General features: G+C 45.9%; 1 protein-coding gene and 1 long non-coding RNA gene across 9 annotated transcripts in view; one reads left to right on the forward strand and one right to left on the reverse strand.

The window, feature by feature from the left end:
• The window catches only part of SRGAP2 (SLIT-ROBO Rho GTPase activating protein 2), a 102,080-nt gene that overhangs the window by 12,957 nt on the left and 66,980 nt on the right, over nucleotides 1–22,143 (forward strand). For 4 of the 8 annotated variants that reach the window (XM_068173151.1, XM_068173153.1, XM_068173159.1 and 1 more), the window contains one exon: nucleotides 20,153–20,345. The exons of 1 other annotated variant lie outside the window; for it this stretch is intronic. In XM_068173151.1, coding sequence (XP_068029252.1) covers nucleotides 20,153–20,345 — 193 coding nt within the window. Of the gene's footprint in view, nucleotides 1–16,109; nucleotides 16,134–16,607; nucleotides 16,724–17,543; nucleotides 17,689–20,152; nucleotides 20,346–22,143 lie in introns of those variants that run through there. 3 more of the 8 variants (XM_068173157.1, XM_068173156.1, XM_068173155.1) reach the window with 3 other exon arrangements.
• Nucleotides 14,605–16,426, reverse strand: LOC137462610 (uncharacterized). The gene is made up of 2 exons (XR_010993733.1): nucleotides 16,302–16,426; nucleotides 14,605–14,825 (listed from the first exon to the last, which is right to left on the reverse strand). It is a non-coding gene; the product is annotated as an uncharacterized lncRNA (long non-coding RNA).

Raw genomic sequence — 22,143 nt, forward strand, 5'->3', positions numbered from 1 at the left:
CCCTGAAGTCTCATTGTTTATGGCAATAACACCAAAGCCTGTTGACCATCCATTCATTTTTTTTTTAGATTACAAGTGCTCATTTCTCTACAGAGAGTAGTTTTTGTTTTTTTTTTCAGATGATAGAAAAGCACTTTTGGTTTTGTGTTTTTATCAAAAAGTGCATGAAGTATTTATTTATCTGGGTTTGTTTGAAGTAGCCCATGCACAATGTCCTTTTCAATAAAGAGCTCTTCAGCTGTATCACAGATTTCTTGAAGTTTATATTTTATTACTGCATCACTTTCTAAATTTCATTCAGCATCTTATCTCTGCTTAGATTTTGGTTTCCTTTGCCTCTTAGTGTAAATGAGGAAGTTTATACATCATGTATAATAGATATAATTGAGAACTCTTGCATCTTTGATGCCTGAAAAACCCAAGAAACCCAAAAGCCAGGGTTGTCTTTCAGGGAATTCTGATTCTGAAACTTCCTGTAGCACATTTTAAACACTAAACGTTATTTCTCAGCTGCCTTAAAGCTGAATAATCAAATTATTCGATTTAATATTATTTGATTTATTAGCAAATCAAATACACAACTGCATGTGTATTATAACATGCATGCAATAAAAATTTGCTTTCTTCCTTTAAAATTAAATCCATTTTCATTTTGGAAAGTTCATTTATGATCATTGAAAGAGCATCCAGTTGAAAGCAGCCTTTGTTGCTGGTGTGACAGTGTCAGAGCTGTTCTTTGCCCTGGCTGAGGACAGGGATCCTCCTGCCCTTGATCCAGATCTTTTTTTGGGAGTCTGCGTTCCCCGGCTCCCTGAACTGGGGCTTTCAGCACATCTTGCTCAGCCATTGTGTTCCAAGCAGCCCAGAAGTGGGTGAGGAGATTAAATGGTAGTGAATTACTCGAAATGACCTAAATCAAGGTCTCTGGTGAGATTTATGGGATTCAGTTACACATCTTGAATCATGTTGAGAGAACAGTGAACTTTTTTATATCTTGTTTTTTGTCTGGCAGTGCAGCCTGCGTGGCTGGACAGGATGTGCCTCTTCTTTTCAAGAAAATTACTTGGACAGAGGAGATAACTGCACAGTGCTTCTACTTTGAGATTTTTTTTTTTTTTTTTTGGTTCTCTTTGGTTTTTTTTGGAGGGGACAGAAGGACAAATCCCAGGGTGATGTTGAATGAGGTGTCTGTCCAGCCGAGGGTGCTCCCTGGATCAGCTGGGAACAGGGAGAAGGGGGATGCAGCTCATCCCTCAAATAAAACTGAACTGCAAAGAACAATCAAAAACAACTCCAGGAATGAGTCAGAACTTTGTGCAGTCTGGAGTCAGATTGTCAGGAAGCTGAAATGTGTCTGCAGTTATCCCTTGCTTTCATTCCTTTCTCCCTTCACTTTTTTTCCTCCCTCTAATTCCCGCTGTTTTGGGGATTAAGAAGGAAATAAACACTCCCCTGAAATCTCCCAACACAAACAATCAGGTTTGCTATTTTTAAGTGCCAGTTTTTTTGTGATTCTCCCAAAGTTCTTTTTGCTCCGCTGGGATTGAGTTTGAATGGCTGTTTTCTTTAAGTTTTATTTTTAGGAGTGGGAGGCTTGTGTGAAGTTCAGTGTTGGCAGAAATACTGGTTTGCCAGTCCTGTATGTCAAATTTATATTTTAAAATCTTGAAATCTTTCAAGCTGCCAAGAAGAGAGGCCAGGTGAGAATGCGAAGGATGCTCATTTTGCCACCTCCTGTACTGGGATTGTGTTGCCACTTCCCCACATCTGTGAGGAACCCTTAGTGTTGAAGCCAACCTTCCCTGTTCCCACTGAGCTCGAGCCTTGGGAAGCTGTTTAATTGAAACGGGAGGAAGTTTGGGAATGTTAAATGTATTTTTTTGGGGGGGTAGAGTAAGCACAGCAAACTATTTGTGGGCTGATTCCTTGTCCTGCCCTTGTGTAGAACAACCTGTTTCCTTGGAGTGGGCTCCCTCATTGCTGGGGATGGATTTTTGGGATGTGTGTGGGGAAGAGGGGTTGGTGCCAGAGCAAACAGAAGATTCCCTGTGCTGCAGAGACCTTCTCCTTATTTTATTCCCAGCCTGGGGCTGGGAATTCCCTCCTGTTCTCTGCCCTGTTTAGCCCAGCAAGAGGAGGGGCAGGAGGCTGCTCTGCTCCTGTCTCAGTGCTCCCACAGGCTCTGAACCCAGCTGAAGCTGTTAACCTGCCTTTTGTTGCCATCCCACACAAGGAAAACGCTGCACAGCAATCAGCTGTGTTGGAGGAAGGGGAAAAGTGTGTCAGGAGCAGGGAGAAATCAGCTTTGCCCTGGCAGTAATTAGGCTGGACGTGAAATTCAGTGAGTGCCTGGTTCCGTGGTGATTTTGTTTTCTGTGTTGAGGTCAGGCTGTTCATCCCAGCATTTTCTGCACACTGGGAATTCTGTGCTAGTGGTGACACTGGGGATGGCTTCTATTACTGGTGGCAAATTTGTTAATAATGTGGTTACTCTAAATAAACTAATACTGCATACTGGCTGGCTTAATATTTTTTCTACACCTACTATTAACTTGCTGGTTTTATTTTTGGGTTAATTTTAGTTCTCTTGCTCAGCCAGATGCAGCTTTTTTGAGCATCAGTTCTGTAACCATCCATTCAAGCCTTTGGAGAGTTGGAACAGCAAGCAGTGGTACTTCCCTAGACAGGCTTAAAATGCCATTTAATACTCCAGGCTCATGGCTTGAACTCACCAAGCTGCTTGATAATGGCTTAATTGCTGCCATTTTGATTTGGGTAGAGGTTATTTTCAGTTTTCTCCTGTTGGCAGGGTTGTTGTAGATGAAGTCAGAAGTCCAGTGAATGCAGCAAGTAGAGGAGAATTCATCAGTGAGTTAATTTTTCAGGCTGTTTTTTCCCTTTGCTCACTAAGAGCTTCCTTGATTATATTTTCTTTAATGCACTGTTCACATGCAGCAAACGGGGAAGAAGCAAAAAAACCCAGTTTGGAGCACGACAAGTCAGCATGGATGACTCAACCTTCATCTTTTATAGGTCCTGATTCAAATTCATTCCCCTGTTTGTAGCAGTGGAAATGTCACCAAATGTTCCCACTGTTGGGAGGGCTGGGAGTGACTCCTGCCTCGGTGCTGGAGTGCTCCAAGCTGCCAAAGGTGGTGGGCTCTGGCAGAAAAACCGGGAGCCTGGATGCAGAGTGGGAGGATGAATCACTTTTCTGCTCCTTTTGGACCCAGACTGGAGCTGGAGAGGAGCTTTGGGCTCTGCACAGCTGGGGATAGGAGGAGAAATCCTGCCTTGGATTTGCAGATGTCTTAGGAGCACCGAGGTGCTGATGGGGCTCCTGGGGCTTGAGGAACGTGGGGTTTTTTAAAGGCTGATATTTGTGTGACAATTACAAATCACAACAATTCATGTTTATAGGCATAGCCTGAGCCCGTGGCTTTATTTTTGTCAATGGGGTATCATTCACAAAGGATTAAGAAGTCGTGCTGAGATGAGCAGCATCCCTGGGCATTGGCATTTATTCCCAGCCTGTGCCTGGGTTTTGATATATTTGGATTTCCTTGCAAGTCACAGAGGTTAGCTGGTGTTGTTTTGTTCTTGGAAAGCAGAGTGGCTGCTGATTTCAGCTTCTGCAAAATTGGCTGTGTGGTTTTGTGATTCACACAGTACCTGTTGTCTGTATCAGTGTAGGAATGATGCTGGATCAGTGGGATTTTAATAATTCCAGGTAATTCAGGAAATTCAGTGGAAAATTGACCCCTCATTATTTCAAACCCCAGCAGTGTGCCTGAGGAGCACCTGAATGAGCTCTGTACAGCCCCTAGCCAGGTAATTCAATGGAAAATTCAGGTAATTCAGTGGAAAATCACTGGATTGTGGCTCAGTGCAGGCACACGTGGAGCAGCATAACTGGGGTGTATTTATTGTGAGAAGATAACTTCACTGTGCATCTCTGTCCTGTGAATCTCTGTGCCTTTGTCTAGCAGGGGTTGTCCTTAAAACCTTACCCAGGCTGGAAATGGAGGTGTCCTGGAGGTAACACCAGCCAGCTCCTGTTGGGAAAGTGGCACTTCATGGTCTGGGTGTCACGCTGGGGATCGGTCACAGCCTGGACCCTGATCCTGGCGGCCTTTTCCAAGCTGAATGTTGTGTGATCCTGTGAGGGAGCTGGCTCATGGATGTGCTATTGTCCTGTGCAGCTCTCCACACCTGCCCTGCTGTTTTCTCTCAGCAAGTTCTCCTCTCCTCTTGTTTTTAATCACAAACTCCACCCCACACCGAGCGGGCAGCGCTTCAAAATCCGCAATCTCAAGACTTGCCTTGGCTCTTACTTCCCAGGCAGAGCTGACATCTGAGGAGAAGCTGTTTCAGGCTTTAAATAGCTCTGGCAGGGAGGTGGACAGGAGCACACAATGTGGCCGTGGAGCTCTGGGCTATTCTTAGAGGACAATGGCCGGAATGAAAAGCCGCGGCCACTGCAGCACGGTGGGGCCATTGTGTGCTGGGATGTTTTTAATTCTGGGTCCTTCAGGATCTTCTCCTCTTATTGGAGACCTCTCACTGTTTTTCTTTTCTGGGGAGAGCGAAGGTTCTGAAGGGAAATGGCTCCTGAGAGGAGACCCCAGCGTGCCACACGAGGAGCAGCCTTGTCTGTCGTTGACGCAGTTTCGAAAAGAGGGAACTGAAACCTCCCGAGGAAAGAATTTTCTGTTCGTTCTATTTTGAGCGTGTTGTGAAATCAAGGAAAGGACAAGCTGGTGTTAAATGTAAATTGAGGTGGTTGCGGGTGCTGCAGCAGGAGTCAGTGCTGACGGTGTGGGGAGTGTGTCCATCGGGCCGTTTGGCTTGGAGCCCTCCTCTTGGAGGATGGTGTCTGAAATCCTCTCTACAAAGGACAGGTGGGAGAAGCAGTTTCTCTTCCAACTTTATTTTTAAGGGCAGAGCTTTCTGCGAGGAAGCTGCCACATGCTTCTGCTTCCAGTGGCTGCCACAGGGGAAGCAGCTGCTGTCACCAGGCACCTCCACTCCTTCCTCTGCAGCCTCTCCAGTTTGAGGAAGATAATTTGCATTGCTGAGTGGTGTGGCTGATGCAAACTGCGAGTTTGTGTGAGCCCAGTCCTTCTGTCCATCATCTGCAAGGCTGCTCAGTGTCACCGTGCCTAAAAATGAAGATTTTCAAGTTGGCCTGAGGTGGGGAACTGGAGGGGATCAGGCTGTCTGCAGATTGATTGGCTTGACTTCCTTCCCATGCAGTGGTTTCTTAGCTGCACTTCAGGAGATTAAAAGCTGGACATCCTGTTCTAGGGAGGTTTTGCCCCTCTGGCTTGCAGTCTGGGTTACTTGGATGCAGGAATGCTGCAAGGATGGATGCCTTATGCTTATCTCGTTAATCCCAGTCCAGCACAGAGCACACTTCCAGCCACGCTGTGGGACAGCCAAGTGGAACGTCAGCAGTGTGCTCTGAAATGCAAGGGCTTTCCTTAAAATTCATTTTAGTCTCCCTGGCTGCTGCAGGGTGTGTAATTCAGGACTTTAAAGCTTGCACACTGACTCTGTCTTGCTGCAGAGCATCTGCACTTGCTGTGTAATCCATGTTCTTTGAGCAGATGACTCTGTCCAGGCTTTGCTGGTGTTTTTTTTAAACCATAATTTTATTCCTTTTTAATTACAGCATCCTCTGCAGATGTTGGAGTGTCATAAAAATGAAACGTGGAAACGAATGCAGAGTTGTCATGGCTTGCTCCAGATTCTGGGTAGTAATTAAGCTGTCGGGGAGTAGTGGAAAGTTCGTCTGCTTTATCTGCGTGTCCTTTGGCAAATGACCTCTGGGCTCGTTAATGGGAAAGGCAAATGTGCAATGAGCTGGATCCAGTGCTTTGGCTGGATCAGCGTGTCTGCTCTGGCAGATAGAGGATAAAAACTACCCTGCATAATCAAGTCCAAGATTCGGGGGGTTATTCCATAGCTGGAGCCATTGCTGATTGCTGTCGGGGCAAATTGAGGTAGAAATGAGCAAGAATACCCAAATCTGAGTATTTTTCTCTTTCTGGTTGGTAGGAGGGAACAGTGGCACGGTGTTGGTGCTGGGGGATTGCTGGTGAACTGGACAAGCAGGTCCAGAAGTGGCTGAAGGAGCAGCTCTCAGAGCTCACAGTGCTCCTTTGGTACCTCTGCAGACACTTCAGGCTGCCTGGAACCCCCAGTGCACGCTCTGCTCTTGGGTTTTATAGCTGAAAAAGCTGGAAGTTGAAAAGATAAGCCATAAGTGGATCCCAGAAGGATCCACGTTTCCTCCCCTCTGTCTGCTTTTAAAGATTTTTCTGGCTGTCTCTAACACGTTCGACAGATCATTTTGTGTAATCCTGTCTGGCAATTTGTTTCAAGATGTTGGGTTGTATTTTTTTTTTTTTTAAAGCTCTTGTCTGAATGTTTTGTCCAGATGGTCTCGGTGTGAGTCAGACTGGAAGGTGCAGTGGCTTGCTTTGATAAGGTTACTCGCTCTGTTTGGAGAGTTGATGGCTTTATAGGAGTGAAAAACCAGATCTCTCATGTTAATGGGAAATTACCATTCAGGCTTTTAAAAAACAAAAATAGGACCAGAGCAGCTGAAGCTTTCACTGCTCATTTCCCTCTGTAAGTTATTCTGATGTTCCTGTGAAAGTGTTGGATTTTAAATGGTGATAACAAATCCATCTGTCCTGGCTCTTCACAGGAATGTCTCCCACAGCAAAGGTCCACCACCATGAGAATGTACAAATGTCAGTCCCAGCTTAATGGCATCAATGATTTATACACCTAACGAGCAATAAGAGCTAATGAAATGCTGTGTATTGATAATTCATAATTCAGCCATGCCAATAACTGGATTTCCTAAGTTATTTGAGATGTTGTCAGCATATAAATCAAATTTAAGTACGTTTTATTGAAAGTTACACGTGTAACTTTATCAATGGAGGTTTTACTACACCATTTATTTGTGTGTTCAGTATTGTTAAGATAATATTTGTAGACCTTTCTGACACAGGCTTTTGCTAAGCTTAGATATTTCCAACAGCACCCCTAAACCCAAACAAAATCTCCATTATTTTTGGTGTATTAATAAGACTGAGAAACACGAATATTCCAGAGTTGGTTGGATCTCTGGAGGAGGTTTCCTTTCTTTAGCTCAGTGTTTTTTTTTTTCTCAAGGAGGATGGAGAAACTTGCCTCACGGAGCTGAGCCTGACTTTGCAGTGGAGCTGGCCTGGCTGATCCAGGGCTCCCTGGGCTCTGGGAAGCCTCCTGGTGATTCCTGCTCTCTGTGCTGGGCTCTGGGGCTGCTGTGTTGATCTGGGTGTGTTGTTTTCAGTCCCTGCTCAATGAACCAGCACAAACATTCCCGGTGCCTGCGGAGGAGCCTGTGCTGCTGTTTGTGTTGATTTTGGCTGGGGTTGTCCCCAGCTGGTTCAGGGGCTCCTCTGCCACATGGCTGGGGCTTCCAGTGCTCAGGGTAAATAAGTCACACCCTCTGCAGTCAGTGGGTTACTTGTGTTTGCATTTCCTTCTGTCCCAGTGGCTTTGAAAAATCTCAATTTAAACCTGAGGGTGTCCCCTGCCCATGAACAAGATGGTCCCTTCCAACCCAAACCAGTGACTCTATGAAATTTGGATTTTTATTTATTTTTTAGTGGTGTTTTCTAGGGTCTGAACTGTGCTGGTGGAGTAGCACCAAGCAGTGAAAAATGAAGTGAGTTAATCAGGGCTCAGGTCAAGCTTGAGCTGTGCAGAGGAGACCCAAACCAGCTCTTTTCCTGCCAGGCTCAGCCTGCTTGGAAATGCAGTACAGGGTGCTTAATTTCAGGGAATACTGTGTTAACCATGTTATCCAGCTGATGCTGGGAATCCAGATTAATGCCTGGACCTGTGTCTTGTACTCTGGCTCCAAATTTTTCTAGCTTTTATTTCTACAAATATGTGTAAAGTATGGGGATTTTTTTCCCCTTTCATACCTAGTGCATGGCTGCAATTTGTGTGGTGGGTTGCACCTGAGTTTCTTTGGAGAAAGCTTTTTTTTTTTGGAAATGAGATGATTTTTTTCCCCAGGGGAAATAGGATGGGATCAGAGAGGAAAAGAAAAAAAAAATTAATTTTATTGTAGTAGTTCACAGGGTTCTGTCCAGACTTTGTACAGTAGTATCTTCCAAACTGTGTGTGTAGTAAAGTCTTTTATTGAACCTTGAGTCATTTATTGTAAATGCTGGAGCAATATAAATGGTTTCTGAATGATAAAGCACACGTGTGTGTGTGTGTGTGTCTAAAAAGGAGGACCTGAATTTTAATGTCAGTTCTCTGACAAAGGCTTATGAAAAATAAGCATCTCCTTGTTCTTGCTCTGGTCTGAGCTGTGCTGATTAATGGGTGTTGCTGTAGCTGACAATGAACTGATAGAAAAATGATGATTCACATAATTTGAGCTTTGCAGGCTCTGTCAAATATTCATTTCTTCCTTTACAAGAGGTGCTGGGGAGTAAAATGTGAGTTCCTTTCGAGACAGCAGTGCTGCACTTACACAGCTGAATATTTATACCTGAATATTTACACCTTTATGGATTAGATAGGAACATCCTGCTTGGGATAGCTTTGCTTTCATTGAGTGTTCCTGGTGTAAACTCCTTTGGAATGTGAACAGACTGAGCCAGGGAGCAACAGGGAGACCGGAGCACTTTTTGTTTGTTTTTTTTTTTTTTTTAATATAAATGTGTTCTGTGGTTTTCAATTAGGCTCCTGTCTGGCTTTTAGGTGTGTTACATCTGAATTAAAACAATGCTCCAATTTGATTTCTTATGCAAACAGTTAAGACTGATTTATCAGGGACTCTCCTGCCAGCCTAAAGAGGCATTACTTTGATTTTATGGGGTGTTTTAATGGCAGGTGTTGGTGGGGAAAATGAGAGGCTGCTCTGGAGGAAACCAGCTCTGTCATCATTGTCCACTGGTACCCTGGGCAAACAACCTGGCCCTTTTTGATGTTGTTCAAGTCAGCTGTGAAGTGTGTGTAATGATGCTCATTATTCACCTCCCCTGGAATGCTCAGGGTTAATTAATAGCCCTGAAATCCTCCCAGAAACGCACACTGGGCCAGGCAGGGAGGCTCTGTATATTTGACTCACCTCCTTGACTCCTGGGGACAGTCGCTGTCGTCCTCCTCCATGGGCTGAGAGCTTTTCCTGCTGCTCCAGAGGGAAGGAAGGGAAAGAGGAGCCCCAGGAGATCCTTCATGGTTCAGCTGCCCAGGTCCAGGGGCTGCTGGCCTGCCCCAGGCTGGGCTGCTCGGGACAGACCAGGTGGGTTTTACCTGGAAAGGATGCAGGGAAGGGGCTTCACTCCCAGGATTTCACTGCAGGATGCTTCTGGAATAATGGGACTAACCCAAGGTTTTCATCCACTCTTATGTAATTATTCTATTTTAAAATGGTCCAGGGGCTGCTGGGCTGCTCGGGACAGACCAGGTGGGTTTTACCTGAACAGGACCCAGGGAAGGGTCTTCACTCCCAGGATTTCACTGCAGGATGCCTCTGGAATAATGGGACTAACCCAAGGTTTTCATCCACTCTTTCATAATTATTCCATTTTAAAATGGTCCAGGGGCTGCTGGGCTGCTCGGGACAGACCAGGTAGGTTTACCTGAACAGGACCCAGGGAAGGGGCTTCACTCCCAGGATTTCACTGCAGGATGCCTCTGGAATAATGGGACTAACCCAAGGTTTTCATCCACTCTTTCATAATTATTCTATTTTAAAATGGTCCAGGGGCTGCTGGGCTGCTCGGGACAGACCAGGTGGGTTTTACCTGGAAGGGATGCAGGGAAGGGGCTTCACTCCCAGGATTTCACTGCAGGATGCCTCTGGAATAATGGGACTAACCCAAGGTTTTCATCCACTCTTACATAATTATTCTATTTTAAAATGGTCCAGGGGCTGCTGGGCTGCCCCAGGCTGGGCTGCTCGGGACAGACCAGGTGGGTTTACCTGGAAGGGACGCAGGGAAGGGGCTTCACTCCCAGGATTTCACTGCAGGATGCCTCTGGAATAATGGGACTAACCCAAGGTTATCATCCATTCTTATATAATCACTGGATTTTAAAATGGAGCCTCATCCTATTCTTTTTTTTTCCTGCATCTTTAGCAATTATTCCTAAAGAATAAATTGGATGTTTTTTTTTTCAATTGGTAATTTTATTTTTCAACACCAGGTAAGTTGGTGTTGGTTCTTTTTAGCACAAAGCAAGGATGAAAATTGTCCATGTGATTAAAAAACCAACCCCACGTGTGTCTTGACTTTCCCCTCGCTGCCTGAGACAGCCCTGGAATTTGGCAGCCTGCTGGAAGTGATTTTGAAATTGGGTTTGCTGTGCTGTGCTTGAGGAGTGTTTACATGTCCCCTTTTGTTCCTCTCTTCATTTCTTTCTCAATCATTTATTCATGTTAACGTGTTAGGTACCAGAGGGGAGAGGGAGGCAGAGAAATCCTGAGGTGAAATTCAATTAGACACCGGCATTAATCATTCTGTTTGTGTCTCTAAATATCTGACATAATTCACCAAAGGATTTTCCTTTAATTGAAGAGATTAGGGCATGTAAGTTGTAAATTGCCACTTCTGTTCTAGCAATTTTATTCATTTGACAAATATACTTGATGTTACTTTGCATGAAATAATCATGTGTAAGAGAGTAACTCTCCAGGTCTTGTGAATTGGGAAGAAATAGTGATTTTTCATATTAATGCTGTTTCTGGGTTCTTGCATCCCAGATTCCTTAGCACTTCCAAACTTTGAGTACCCTTGACAGATAAATAAAAAATTGTAATATCAAATTAACTAAGTTTTTGCAGAGGCAGCCGGGAATTGGGTCTGGGGAATTTGATCCATCCCTGGACTGTTTTCCTGAAGAAATAATTAGGACTGTGGAGGCTTTAATCTGTGTGTGTGTGGGTGGGTGCTGCCTTCTCACCTCTGGATGTGTCTGTGTGTGCAGCACTGGAATGTGGCACTCTGGGGATGTGCAGGGAGCTGAAACTGGGATTCCTGAAGTGAACTGAGGCACTGAGAGAGAGCATATGGGAAATGCCAGAAATAATGATCACATTACACGTTTCTGATGAATAATTCACTTCGGTTTAGGGCTTGTTTCACCATTAAAATAAACCCCTCACAATATTTGACACAGCACAGCTGAAACTCTTGGAGGGGAAATTTTGGAAGGCGAAAGGAGCCCTTGTTTAACTTCTGTTTTAATCAGTGGCAGCAGAGGAAATCTTAACACTTAGGAGGAAGACATATGTAAGGTTTTAGGATGGAGCTGTGGCTACTAAACAGCTACTACACTGTGGAGCAGAGGGAAGGACGGGGAGGTGAAGGGCTGCAGACAGAAACTCTAAAATAAGCCAGGAAAGCACAGCAGAAGCTGGTAGAAGCAGGAGTTGGGAGGAGTGTGCCAGAATTGTTTTTAAAATAAGAAAGGATTGGTTTTTTTCCTTTCTCTTAACCCTAAAATCCACCTTTCTGCAGCAGAGATTTGGGGCAAAAAAAAGCGACAGCCAAATATTTCTGGGCTGTTTTGCAAAGGGTTTTGGCACCCATGGCTGGCTGCAGGGCTGTGTTTTGGGGAGAGGGAAGTGCCTGAGCACCCTGTTGGGGAGGAACCTTGTCCTGATCCCATCCAAACCCCGCTGCAGGTGGATGCAGCAGCTCCTGCACAGAGCTGTGCCCTGGGATGCTCCCAGCAGAGGAGCTGGAGCTACACGGGGGCAGCAGCATCTTCCCTCAGCTTTTGTCTCCTGGACCTGTTCTGCTGCCTCTTCCTGCTGGGTTTATTCTAGAACAAACAGATTTTTTCTGTTGAGAGCAAGTGCAGCCTCTCCCTGTACAAAGGAACCTGAGGTGCTTTGTGAGCAGGGCAGCACCACATTCTTCATTCAAATCTCCTCCTGTTCTGAAGGGAAGAGCCCTGGCTCCCTCCCTCCCCACGCCCAGGCAGCTCATGGCTTGCAAATGAATTATTCCCGTGGTTCCTGCAGGGTGTTTCTGTGCATTTCCCACACTTTTGGGGCACTTGGATTCATTCTTGCACTCTGATGCTCCATGGGGAGGCCCAGGATTGATCTGTGCTCAGGAACCTTCCCCAAACTGGAGAACTTTTTATTATTCCTTCATAACTTTTTTTTTTGTCTTTTTGGTGGTGTTTAAGGTGTTAAAGAGTGGTGTCAGTGGGGTTGGAGGTGGAGGGTGGTGGGGTTGGGGTGGTCCAGGGGCTGGTGGAAGAGCAGGAGTTAAACTTCTCTTCCTTGGAGCGCGACCCTTGTGCAACACCCGCTGGAAATCCCCACTCCTGCCCTCCCTGCCAGAAGGGATCCAGAAACTTTTTACATTTTAGTCATAACCAGCCTTGGTTTTGTGAGAAATCAGGAGGAATTTGATTGAAAATGTGTCCAGCACATGCTTAGCTTCTCTCCTTGCTGTGTTTACTCCCTGTTATGAATAACTGGGAGCACATCTCCGGCTCCTTGCACTGATAACACCTTTTTTGTGATTAACACAGGGCTTGAAGGAAGGCTCTTTTCTTTCTGAGCAGTAGGAAAGTGTGATGGAAAACACCATTTGAGTTTGGTGCTTCAGGTAGACTTGATTTGCCCTGGCCAGAAGCAGAAAGGGAACTAAAGCAGGGGAAAAAAACCCTTTACATTAAAAATATTCACCAAATTTTTGGCCATCTATGCAGTGTTGGCATTGTCACCCTACAGGAGAGGAAACCATTGAAATAACTATGAAAAAGTTGTTTGGAGAAAATATTATTCCAGGTTATTTAGTGGGCCCAAAGCAATTCCTTCCTCCCAGGGCCACACAACACTCGGGGTGCTCATTACAGGAGCAAAGAGTTACAAAGAATTTTTTTCATTCAAATTATGCATGTGTGTGTGTGTGTCATCTTTGATTGCAATAATAGTCCATGTGTTAAAATGACTTTTAAATTGTTTATTCTGTAATTCCATGCTGCAAAACAGTGATAAAATGTAGTTTTACTACTTGCCCATGGTGTTTTTTCCAGCATTCAGAAATTGGGAATGCATAAGCAAAGCTTTGCCTGAGTTTTTTTTTTTTTTTTTGGCTTGGTGTCAGTTGGGGGAAAACCTTTAACTGAGTACAGACAATCCTAAAATAGCTGGGAAACTTCCTGGAGAGGAGGAGCTGCAATGCTCCTGCTGTTTGCACGTGGGTATTTGAAATGTATTGATAAACTTTTATTTCTTTTGAATAAACAGTTGTAGAACCTAAAAATAGATTATTATTACCTCATGTACTCAAACACATTACCCTTATCAGGCTTGTTTTGAGGAGTTGCTCACGTTCTGCTGTTGGAATTAGGGCCATGAATCCCTGCCCAGGGGAATTTAATCTGGGTTCTGGTTTTAAACATCCTCCCCAAAAGTCAACAGCACGGGCTGTGTTTTGATGATAGCAAAGGGGACCTTCATTACACAGAAAAAAAAATTAAATATTTGAGTACTGGATGGATTAAATACCTTGGCAACTTTGTCAACATGGTTAATTGCAGAATTTTGAGCATCTTTTAAAAGCTTTGCAGGTCTGAAGCCTCACATCAGTTTGCAGTCTGGGAATATCAGATGAGTGATGTGTTTGGGGTTTTTTGGTGTGGGTATGGAAAACCAATGTCCAGGCTGGCTGCGGTCAGTGGGATTATTTAAAGTTAGAACTTTTCCAGGTGCCAGCTGTGCTGGAGGCATCACCCAGGGCAGATGCAGCGCCTGCCACGCTCCTGCAAGTGGCACTTGTGTGGTGCCTGGAGAAGCTGGGAGCCCCAGGTAATTAGTGATGTACATATATTAGGGTGTAGGTGAGGAAATAAAAGCTGAATGTCCTCAGTTCTTCCCTGAGACTGAGACCAGCCTTAATTTTTGCTTTTAAGCACGTCTGGCGTCCTCTCCTTTCACTTCATTAATGCAAATCTCCAAGCACTCGTCTTGCACCTCAAAACAATTTCATCAATCTCTGTTGGAAGGAATTTCAGCTCCCAACACCTCCAGCTCTGTTTATATATTTATAACTACAAAGGGATTCCTGTCAGGTTGTGTTACCCGTTGCTCTTATTTCTCAAATGGAATATCTGGCTGTAGAAAGAATATTTACCTTTTCCAGGGCTTACAGTGGCTGTGAACCTGAATCTCCCTCCTGGCTCTGGTCTTAAACAAAAGGTTGTATTTCCTCCTCTTATATCATTTTCACTTCAAAGCCGAGCTTTTAGATTACATGGGAGATTTTTTAAGGCTGTGATGATCAACAGCTTTTGACTTGGTGACACAGCTTGTTCCCTGGAATTCTGGCTGTTAATATATAAAAGCTTTTCAAAGTCATTAAACCTCCCAGCCACGTTGGGGTTGCTGGGCTGGGCCTGTCATTAGTCACAGCCCTGTTTGTAATCATGTACCAATAAAAACAGTCAGAAGTACCAAGTCCTTCGCTCTTGGAGTACAGCCTCTCATATGTGATGGCAGGAGAAATGTGAATAATTTAGTGATGTGGTAAGAACATGTCAAAATATGTGATTCAGTGCATTCTCTGAAAGTTACTTGTATATTTAAACAGTTATTGCTTTTACTAACAAGTTGTTGTGTTGGATGGTTTTAACTTTTGGAAACTGAATGGAGTGTTGGCTTCAAACTCAGCTGTAGTTTTTCATTTGACTTCCATGGAGTCTCCAAAAGTGGATGCCCAGACATCTCACTCTGATGTTCAGCACCCGAGTGTGTGGCAGCTTCCAGGAGATGGGGACTGAAAAAGGACGAGGCACAAGATCTAAAATCACAGCTCCAGCTTTGAAGTGGAGATGTAATTCATTTTGGCTTTTCTTGCCTTTCCTGTGCTGTGGGGAGCCTGAAAGATAAGCTTGTGTTAGGCTGGGTGTGCAGTTTAGTGTGGTTTCTTCTTAGTCAGGGCTAAGTGAGCCACACACCCGTGCTGGCTGCCACCTTCCCGTTCCTGGCTGAATCCTGCTGTCCCTGGGCTGTGCCTTGGCTCCTGCCCGAGCTGAGGTCCCGTGGCAGTGCCATGGGATGGGGACAGCTGCGGGGCCACCAGGCACAGCTGGCTTTGGAGCTGGGCTCTGCCCGGTGCAGCAGATCCGTGTGGGTGAGAGCCTTGCTCTTTCATCTGGGTGGGAGCCGGGGCTCGGTGCTTCTGTTTCGCTGCCATCCCACTCTCCGTGGTTCTGTTTTGCTGCCATCCCACTCCTTTCCCAAGCTTGTCATCTTTTTATGCAGCATGGCACTCGGGATGGGGCGGGGACTCCGTGGGAAAGCCACGGCGTGGATGCAGGAGATGGGTGAGATACTGAGCAGCAGCTGGGGCTGCTCGTGCCTCCTCCTGGTGCCCTGTGCTGCCAGCCTGTGATTCACCCTGCTGCCATCCAGCTAGAGCAGTTCCAGCTTATCCCTGGGAAGAGCTGAAACCCTTCCTAGGGAGGGACATGATCCTGCTCAGAGCAGGAATGTTGCTTGGAGTCCATGGAGGAGGGCGCCAGGCTCTGAGGTCACTGTGTGACCTATGGGAGAATGAACAAGTTGGTACAGAAGATCTGATTCCAACTTTATAGGATGCTTAAGCCTTGAAAAGTCAACTTAGGGAAATTCTTTTTCAGAAGGTGGACGTTGGGTGCTGTAACAGAGCATGGTGTGGATATCCCCCTACTCCAGGTGGAATTGTTTGATGAAAACACAAATTCTTGCCAGGAGCTCTGCAGAAGTCTGCTGTGTTTGGTGGAGTTTGAGGATGCTGAGGATCATGGAATGCTTTGGGATGGAAGGGACCTTAAAACTCATCTCATTCCCCTGTGCAAGGGCACCTTCCAGGTTGCTCCAAGCTCTATCCGACCTGGTCTTGACCACTTCCAGGGATGGGCTAGCCACAGCCTCTGGCTGGGGCATGGGAAATGGGAGTAAAATGCAGAAGGAAGAAGATCCTTCCTTACCCCCTGAATTCATTGTAAACTGGACCTGCCTCCTGCAGGTGCGTGCAGAATGAAAAAAGTCAAGTCACTCAACTGCCCAGGATTCTATCACAGTCTGTCCCTTGGTGACCCAGGTGGCTTTATGATCTGGTGATGGAAATGAAAAAATGGTTTGTTTGAAGTGGATGGAAAACTTTCTGTAGCCACTGAGGATGTTTGCATGATGTAGTTGTCAGCCACGTGAGTTTGAAATACAGTGGACAGAAATCAGCAGTACAGGGCAAGGCTTACAATAAGAATACCTGGTGTTTAATCCTAATTTTGCCACTGGAATCGTGACCTTGAATTCAGTGTGTGCTTATCCACCTTCAGGCCCTTGAACAGAGTCTTCTGGAGGCTGTTCCTTGTCCTCAGCAATCACAGTGGGTGGGATTGCCAAGCTCTAAAGGAAAGGAGGGGGGAAAGGCTTTTTCGGTGTTTAAAGCGGCTGTTAACCTCATAACCTGTGCAAATTAAAGGATGCGGGAGCAGTGGATTCAGCACTGGGGTGGTTGTTGTGACTGGGGACATGAAAAGGCCCCGTGCCATTCGGTGACCCTCGGGTGAGAGCGCGCACGGCCCCGGCTCCGCCGGCGGATGTGCTCGGAGCAGGGCCGAAAGAAATACCTTCTGCTTGTGTAAGCAGTGCGAAAACAAGCAGACACTTTATACTCTGGAAAGCCCAGTAAGCCTCAGGAAATTCCTGCGTTCTTGATTTTATTTTGTGGCAGAGGACTGCGGGGTGTGTGTTTGAAAGATGAGCAAGGTTGCCTCGCTCGGGCCCAGCGCCGCGGCCTCGATAAGCCGGGCCTGAATGGCTCATTGTTCCCTTCGGGAGCCCGATCAGCTGTCACTGCTCCCCTCCCAAACACTGCCTTTATTTATAAAGAAAAGTGCTGATATCGCATTTCACACTGCAGGAGAAGTTGCTGGTTCTCCGTGCTGTTCGGCGACGGAGCTGTGTGTGGAGAGTCCCACCTCGAGAGCCAAGAGCTTGAGCTGCCTTGTGATTTTCTGATTAAAACACTCGTGCTCTGCTGGTCTTCTTGTCTTTGAGAGCTGCTGCTTTTTTGGCAGTGGTCCTTTGTAGTTCTACTTTTGCTCCAGGAGGTGGTTTTCCAATTGAGGACACCATGGGGAACGCCCCGTTTTGCTGGGCTGTTGTCCTCACAAAATATCCATCAATTTTGGCACCAGGGAGGGTGGGTGGTCATACCATGATCTGCCTGGATCTGGTATTTGCCATCCCTACCCCAATCCTCTTCTCTAACAAGGTGTCTGCTGCTCATCCATGCTAAGAAGGTTGCTGCCTTCCGAAAAATTGCAGATGAGCAATCCCTGAATGCACAAATAAAAACATTACAGGCAAAATTTGCTGCATTTGAATCCTGACTGTCGTTCTTGATGTGCTTAGCAGAAAACACCAGATCTGCTCAGGTGTTTCTTTGTGAGATCCCTTTCAATGAGTCCTCAACTTCCTAAAATTAGTGTCTTTTGTCCAGTAGCTGCTGGAAAGGTTACGGAGTTGTTTCTGTGTTGGGAGCATCCCTTTTGGTGAGGAAGGGGTGCAGGAGAAAACACAAAGGCAGGGAGAGCTTTCTAATGTTTCTTGTGTTGAAGGATGTTCCTTTTTGGGTGTCAGACCTGCAGGTGAGTGTCAGGTTAAGGATCAGGAGAACTGAGCGACTGCAGCAAGGAAACACCATCTCCCCGGCAGTTCTGGTGCCGTTGCCACCTCCTTTGCTTTAAAAAGTCTAAATGGCAAAGCCTCAGGTGGGATGGGGGTGTCTGGTTTGCATTTCCCTGGTTAAACCCGTCACTCATGCAGAGCCTTGCAAATCCTTGAGAGGGTTTGTGGCTGGGGCTCGAGCTGAGTGTGTGCAGCACACGTTGAGCATCAGCAGCAAAGTTTTACATCAGTGCTGGCAGCTCTGATGTGTGTGAGCATCCCAGCTTTCCCCGTGGCCCTGCCAGTCCCGAAACACCAGCTGGGATGGGGCAAACAACAAAGGCAGCTCAAAAGCAAAGGGATCTCCAGCGTTGGGGTAAATAAATGCAGCGTGCAGATTTCACCTGCTGTGGCTCGTGCTTCCCTGCACATCTAGGGTTGGGTTCCTTGTGGATTTGTCTCCTCAGCACCCTCAGAGGGTGCTGAGCCCTTCCTGGGGTGACCCCACACTCTTCCCACCTGAGCTGGGGCACCCCTGAGCCCGGGGAAGCAGCGGAGCTGGAGAGGTTTTGGTTAAAGAAGTGCACACACAGCTCAGGTTGATGGATTTGCCTGTAGCTGTGTTTCCTGATGAAGAAACACAGGTTTTCTGGTTTTGAAGATTCTCTCCTGGGGGGAAAAAAATAAAGCTGACCAGCTTTGCCCCCACATCACAGTGTTGACTCCTCCCTTTCAACAACCTTGCTGGCTGTATTTCCTCCTTGCAGCAAAATCCCCCAGGTACCACAGGCTGAGAAGTTTGGAATGACCAAATTCAGTGCTAATCAAGGTCGTCTTCAAGCTTGAAAACCCCACATTTGTGCCGATTAAGTTTTTTTTTCCTCTCTTTTTTTCTTTTTGGCAAGCCTGACTGGGAGCCGTGTTTTCATACATGTGGTTTGGGTTTTGGAGTCCCTAAAATAAAGATTCGGGGTTTTGTTCACGGCAAATCCCAGATTCCTTAAAACTGTTCCCGCAGATGCGAGCACGATCCGAGGCAACTGATCCTGGGAGTGCATGGCAGGAATGAAACCATGGAGGTCCAGATGTTTTGGTTTTTTTTGATTTTTTTTTTTTTTTCCCCTGCACAAAGGGACAAAATCACAGAGGAGCCAAGCTGCTCTCCGTGATTTTCCGTATTTCAGGAATCAGTGGTGAAGTCGTTGATTTCTAAAAAAGATTGGATTTGGGAAATGCTCCCTCCCCGCCTTCCCTTGCAGTGATGGAGTTGTGGGCGCCTGCAGTCGCAATGTGGAGGTGTGAGGAAAGCTGTGAAACCTGAAATTTCCTTGCTGGTTCTGGGTTCAGCCTGGAACAGCACATCTTGGAAAACCTTTGGAGGGAGCAGCGCTCGCAGCCAGGCCGTGGCAAATCTCTGCAGTTTCACTGCTCAAAGACCTTTAGATGAAAGGGCATATTTTATTGATTTCATGTTGAGTTTATTGCCTGAGTAAAAGCCAAATAGCCTTTGCTGGCTGCAGCACTGAATATTTCTGCATTTTTAGGCTGCAACTGACACACTTCTGCTGTGTTTTCTTGCCCTGTTTGACTGTGAGTGAGTCATTTTACTATTCTGTCCCTCAAATTCAGGATTAGTGGGATAAGGAGAACACGTGGCTAATGAGAGAAGCTTTCATGTTTGTAAAATGCTTGAAAACTGTAAAATATTGTGTTAACATACATAATAATTATGCAGTGATTATTATGAATGTGCATTAATAATTAATTATAATATTAACACCTATATCTGTGTGCTTTATGGGGTCCTTAGATGGAAATATGTTACTTGCAGATATTTTAAAAAGAAAAGGAGCCTTCCTGGAGATGATTCCCTAATGGGAAGTGCTCTGGTGTTGGCTCTCCAGAGGGGTTTCTTCATCTCTTTCATGGCTTGGTTTATAATGAGCTGCACAGCTGGAGACTCAGGAGCAAACTGAGTAATCTGAATTTGGTGCCTTTGGGGAGTGCCCCAGAATGTGCAATGTCTTGTTTCTGCATCAGGAGTAGTTTGCAGAGGAATTTGATAGAAATTCCCTGAAGTGGTTTGCTGAGCTGACGTGGGGGATTGCAGCATTCAGTCCTTTTTCCAGACTGAGATTCAGTACATTTTTAGGCAGTGACCACTCATTCCCCATGCCAAAAATGCACTTGACACTTGTAACTGATGCACTTTTCAGCAACAAAGCTTTGCTGTGCACCGGACTGCAGGGTTTGGGATGGATTTCCTGAGATTGCTGTGTCCAAGATGCACCCCCAGTCATTTTGTGCCTGCAGATAATCACCACAGGGGAGCCTGGCTGACACCAGTGAAGGAACATATTTTTTAACAATGTTTTGCTGGAGAATTGTGATGGTGTTTTCTGTGATGGGACTGTGTTTAATCTGCAGTGCTTTTATTTGTTGCAGAGATCCGTGCCCAATTGGTAGAGCAGCTGAAATGCCTTGACCAGCAGTGTGAGCTTCGGGTCCAGTTACTGCAGGACTTGCAGGATTTCTTCCGCAAGAAGGCAGAGATTGAGATGGATTACTCCAGGAATTTGGAGAAGTTGGCTGAGAGATTCCTGGCTAAAACTAGGAGCACCAAAGACCAGCAATTCAAGTAGAGTATTTGCCTTTTGTTTCTGCCTTTTTATTTTTTTTCGCCCCGCTGTAGATTTGATTGCAAGGACAGGAATGGAAAAGAGAGTTGTTAGAGTGAATGAAGGCAGCAGCACTGCTCTGAATTGCAGAGCCAAAACATTCCCCAAGTTTGTGTTGGACACAGAAGCCATTCCCTGTTTCTGGGCGCTCATTCATGTCAGTAATTCCTGGTAGGTTGTGTGTTGTTAATGGGGAATGGGATGCAAGAACTGGAATGTGCAAAAAAGGAGTAATTTTCTTGGGAAAGGTGGGCAAAGCTGTGTGCCAGATTTGATGGACAAAGCCAGGATTTCCTTCAGCATCAATGGCTTTGGTTTTCTGGAGGGAAGCTGTTCCCAATCTGTTCCCTGCTGTCAGTTCTCCGTTTTTGGGATCCCACACACACTCTGTGTGGGAGTTGTGTTGCAGCTCTGCTACTATCACTTCAAACAGCAGGGAAATAAGGCCAGTAGCACTTCCAGAGAGATCTGTGCCACTGTGGGTGTGGGAATCCCTGGATACCGAGCTGGGGGGACTCAATTAAAATCTAAACACATCCTTACTGACAATCTCTTGACTCTGCTGCTTGGAACATCATTTACAGGTGGGTCTGGCCGTGCTGCTGGATGTTGGTTCCTCCCCACTTCTCTGAGTTGGGGTGACTGATGCAGATGGAACCTGATTTCGTGGGTTCACATCCTCCTGATTCTTCTGAGGAGCTTTCCCAGGAGAAGGGACTGCAGGAGAGGGTGTGGGGGTGAGGAAGGGGCAGCGTGGCACGGCCACGTGAGCCCAGCACGGCGCTGCCGTGGTCCCCATCTGGGCAGTGCTCAGCCTTGTTGGGTTGTGTTGTCAGGGCAGCAGCTGAGGAAAACACGGAGCAGCAGCAGCAGCCTTGGGACCTGAATCATTTCTGCTTTGGACATTTTGGGCTGAGAGGATCCATCTGGGCCTGCTCCCGCCCAAAGTGCAGCGTCACTTTTCGCATTGTTTGGGTCGGGACGTTCTCCCTGTGTTTGTGCTGTGTTGTTGCTGTGTTTGGAGGGATGTGGGGACACAGCAGCTTCCCGTTTCCAGCAGCAGCAGCTCTCTTTGTGGAGGCCATTAAGGAGGCACCATTTTAGTTTCCTGTCTGCAGAGCTTTGATGTCGTTCACTTCAGTTGTCATTTAGAGCACACGTTGTGCTGCGTACTCAGGAAAGCCTGGCTCCAGAGCAGAGCTGTTTGACACACTGGAGAAGAGTTATTCTGCATATCCATGGACCTGTCAGAGTCTGAAGGATTTTTTCTTTTCCTTTAGAGTGGAAGTGTTGTTACAACTATAAACTGTGCACATCCTGCAGGTGCCTTTAAGATGGCACTAAAGAGATGATGTCTGGAATTACAATTTTCCTCTGCAGTATGATGGGTGTTTTCAGTTGATTTTGTTGTTATTTCTGGTGAAAATTGAGGTGATTTTCTTTATATTACATGATATGAAACAACCCATCAGAAACACTTTTGTATTCAGCTTGAGAAAGTTGCACAGAACTTCTTCTTGGGGATTTAGAATGAATTTATAATGTGGAGTTTTGATCAGAGTTGAACAGAATCCTGCAGGATTTGCAGGGAGAGGGCTGGTGCTGGTTGGACTCCTGATTTCTCTTACTTTAGCAACAGATTGCTCCTGCCAGAAAAATGCATTGCTTTTGGAATATGGTATCCCTGCAAGGTCTGAGTCATAAATACATAAATTAATTTGGTCAAGAGTTGGAAGAAGAGAAAAATAACTCTATGTC

The sequence above is a fragment of the Anomalospiza imberbis genome, chromosome 26 (assembly GCF_031753505.1).
Source record: "Anomalospiza imberbis isolate Cuckoo-Finch-1a 21T00152 chromosome 26, ASM3175350v1, whole genome shotgun sequence".
NCBI lineage: Eukaryota > Metazoa > Chordata > Aves > Passeriformes > Viduidae > Anomalospiza > Anomalospiza imberbis.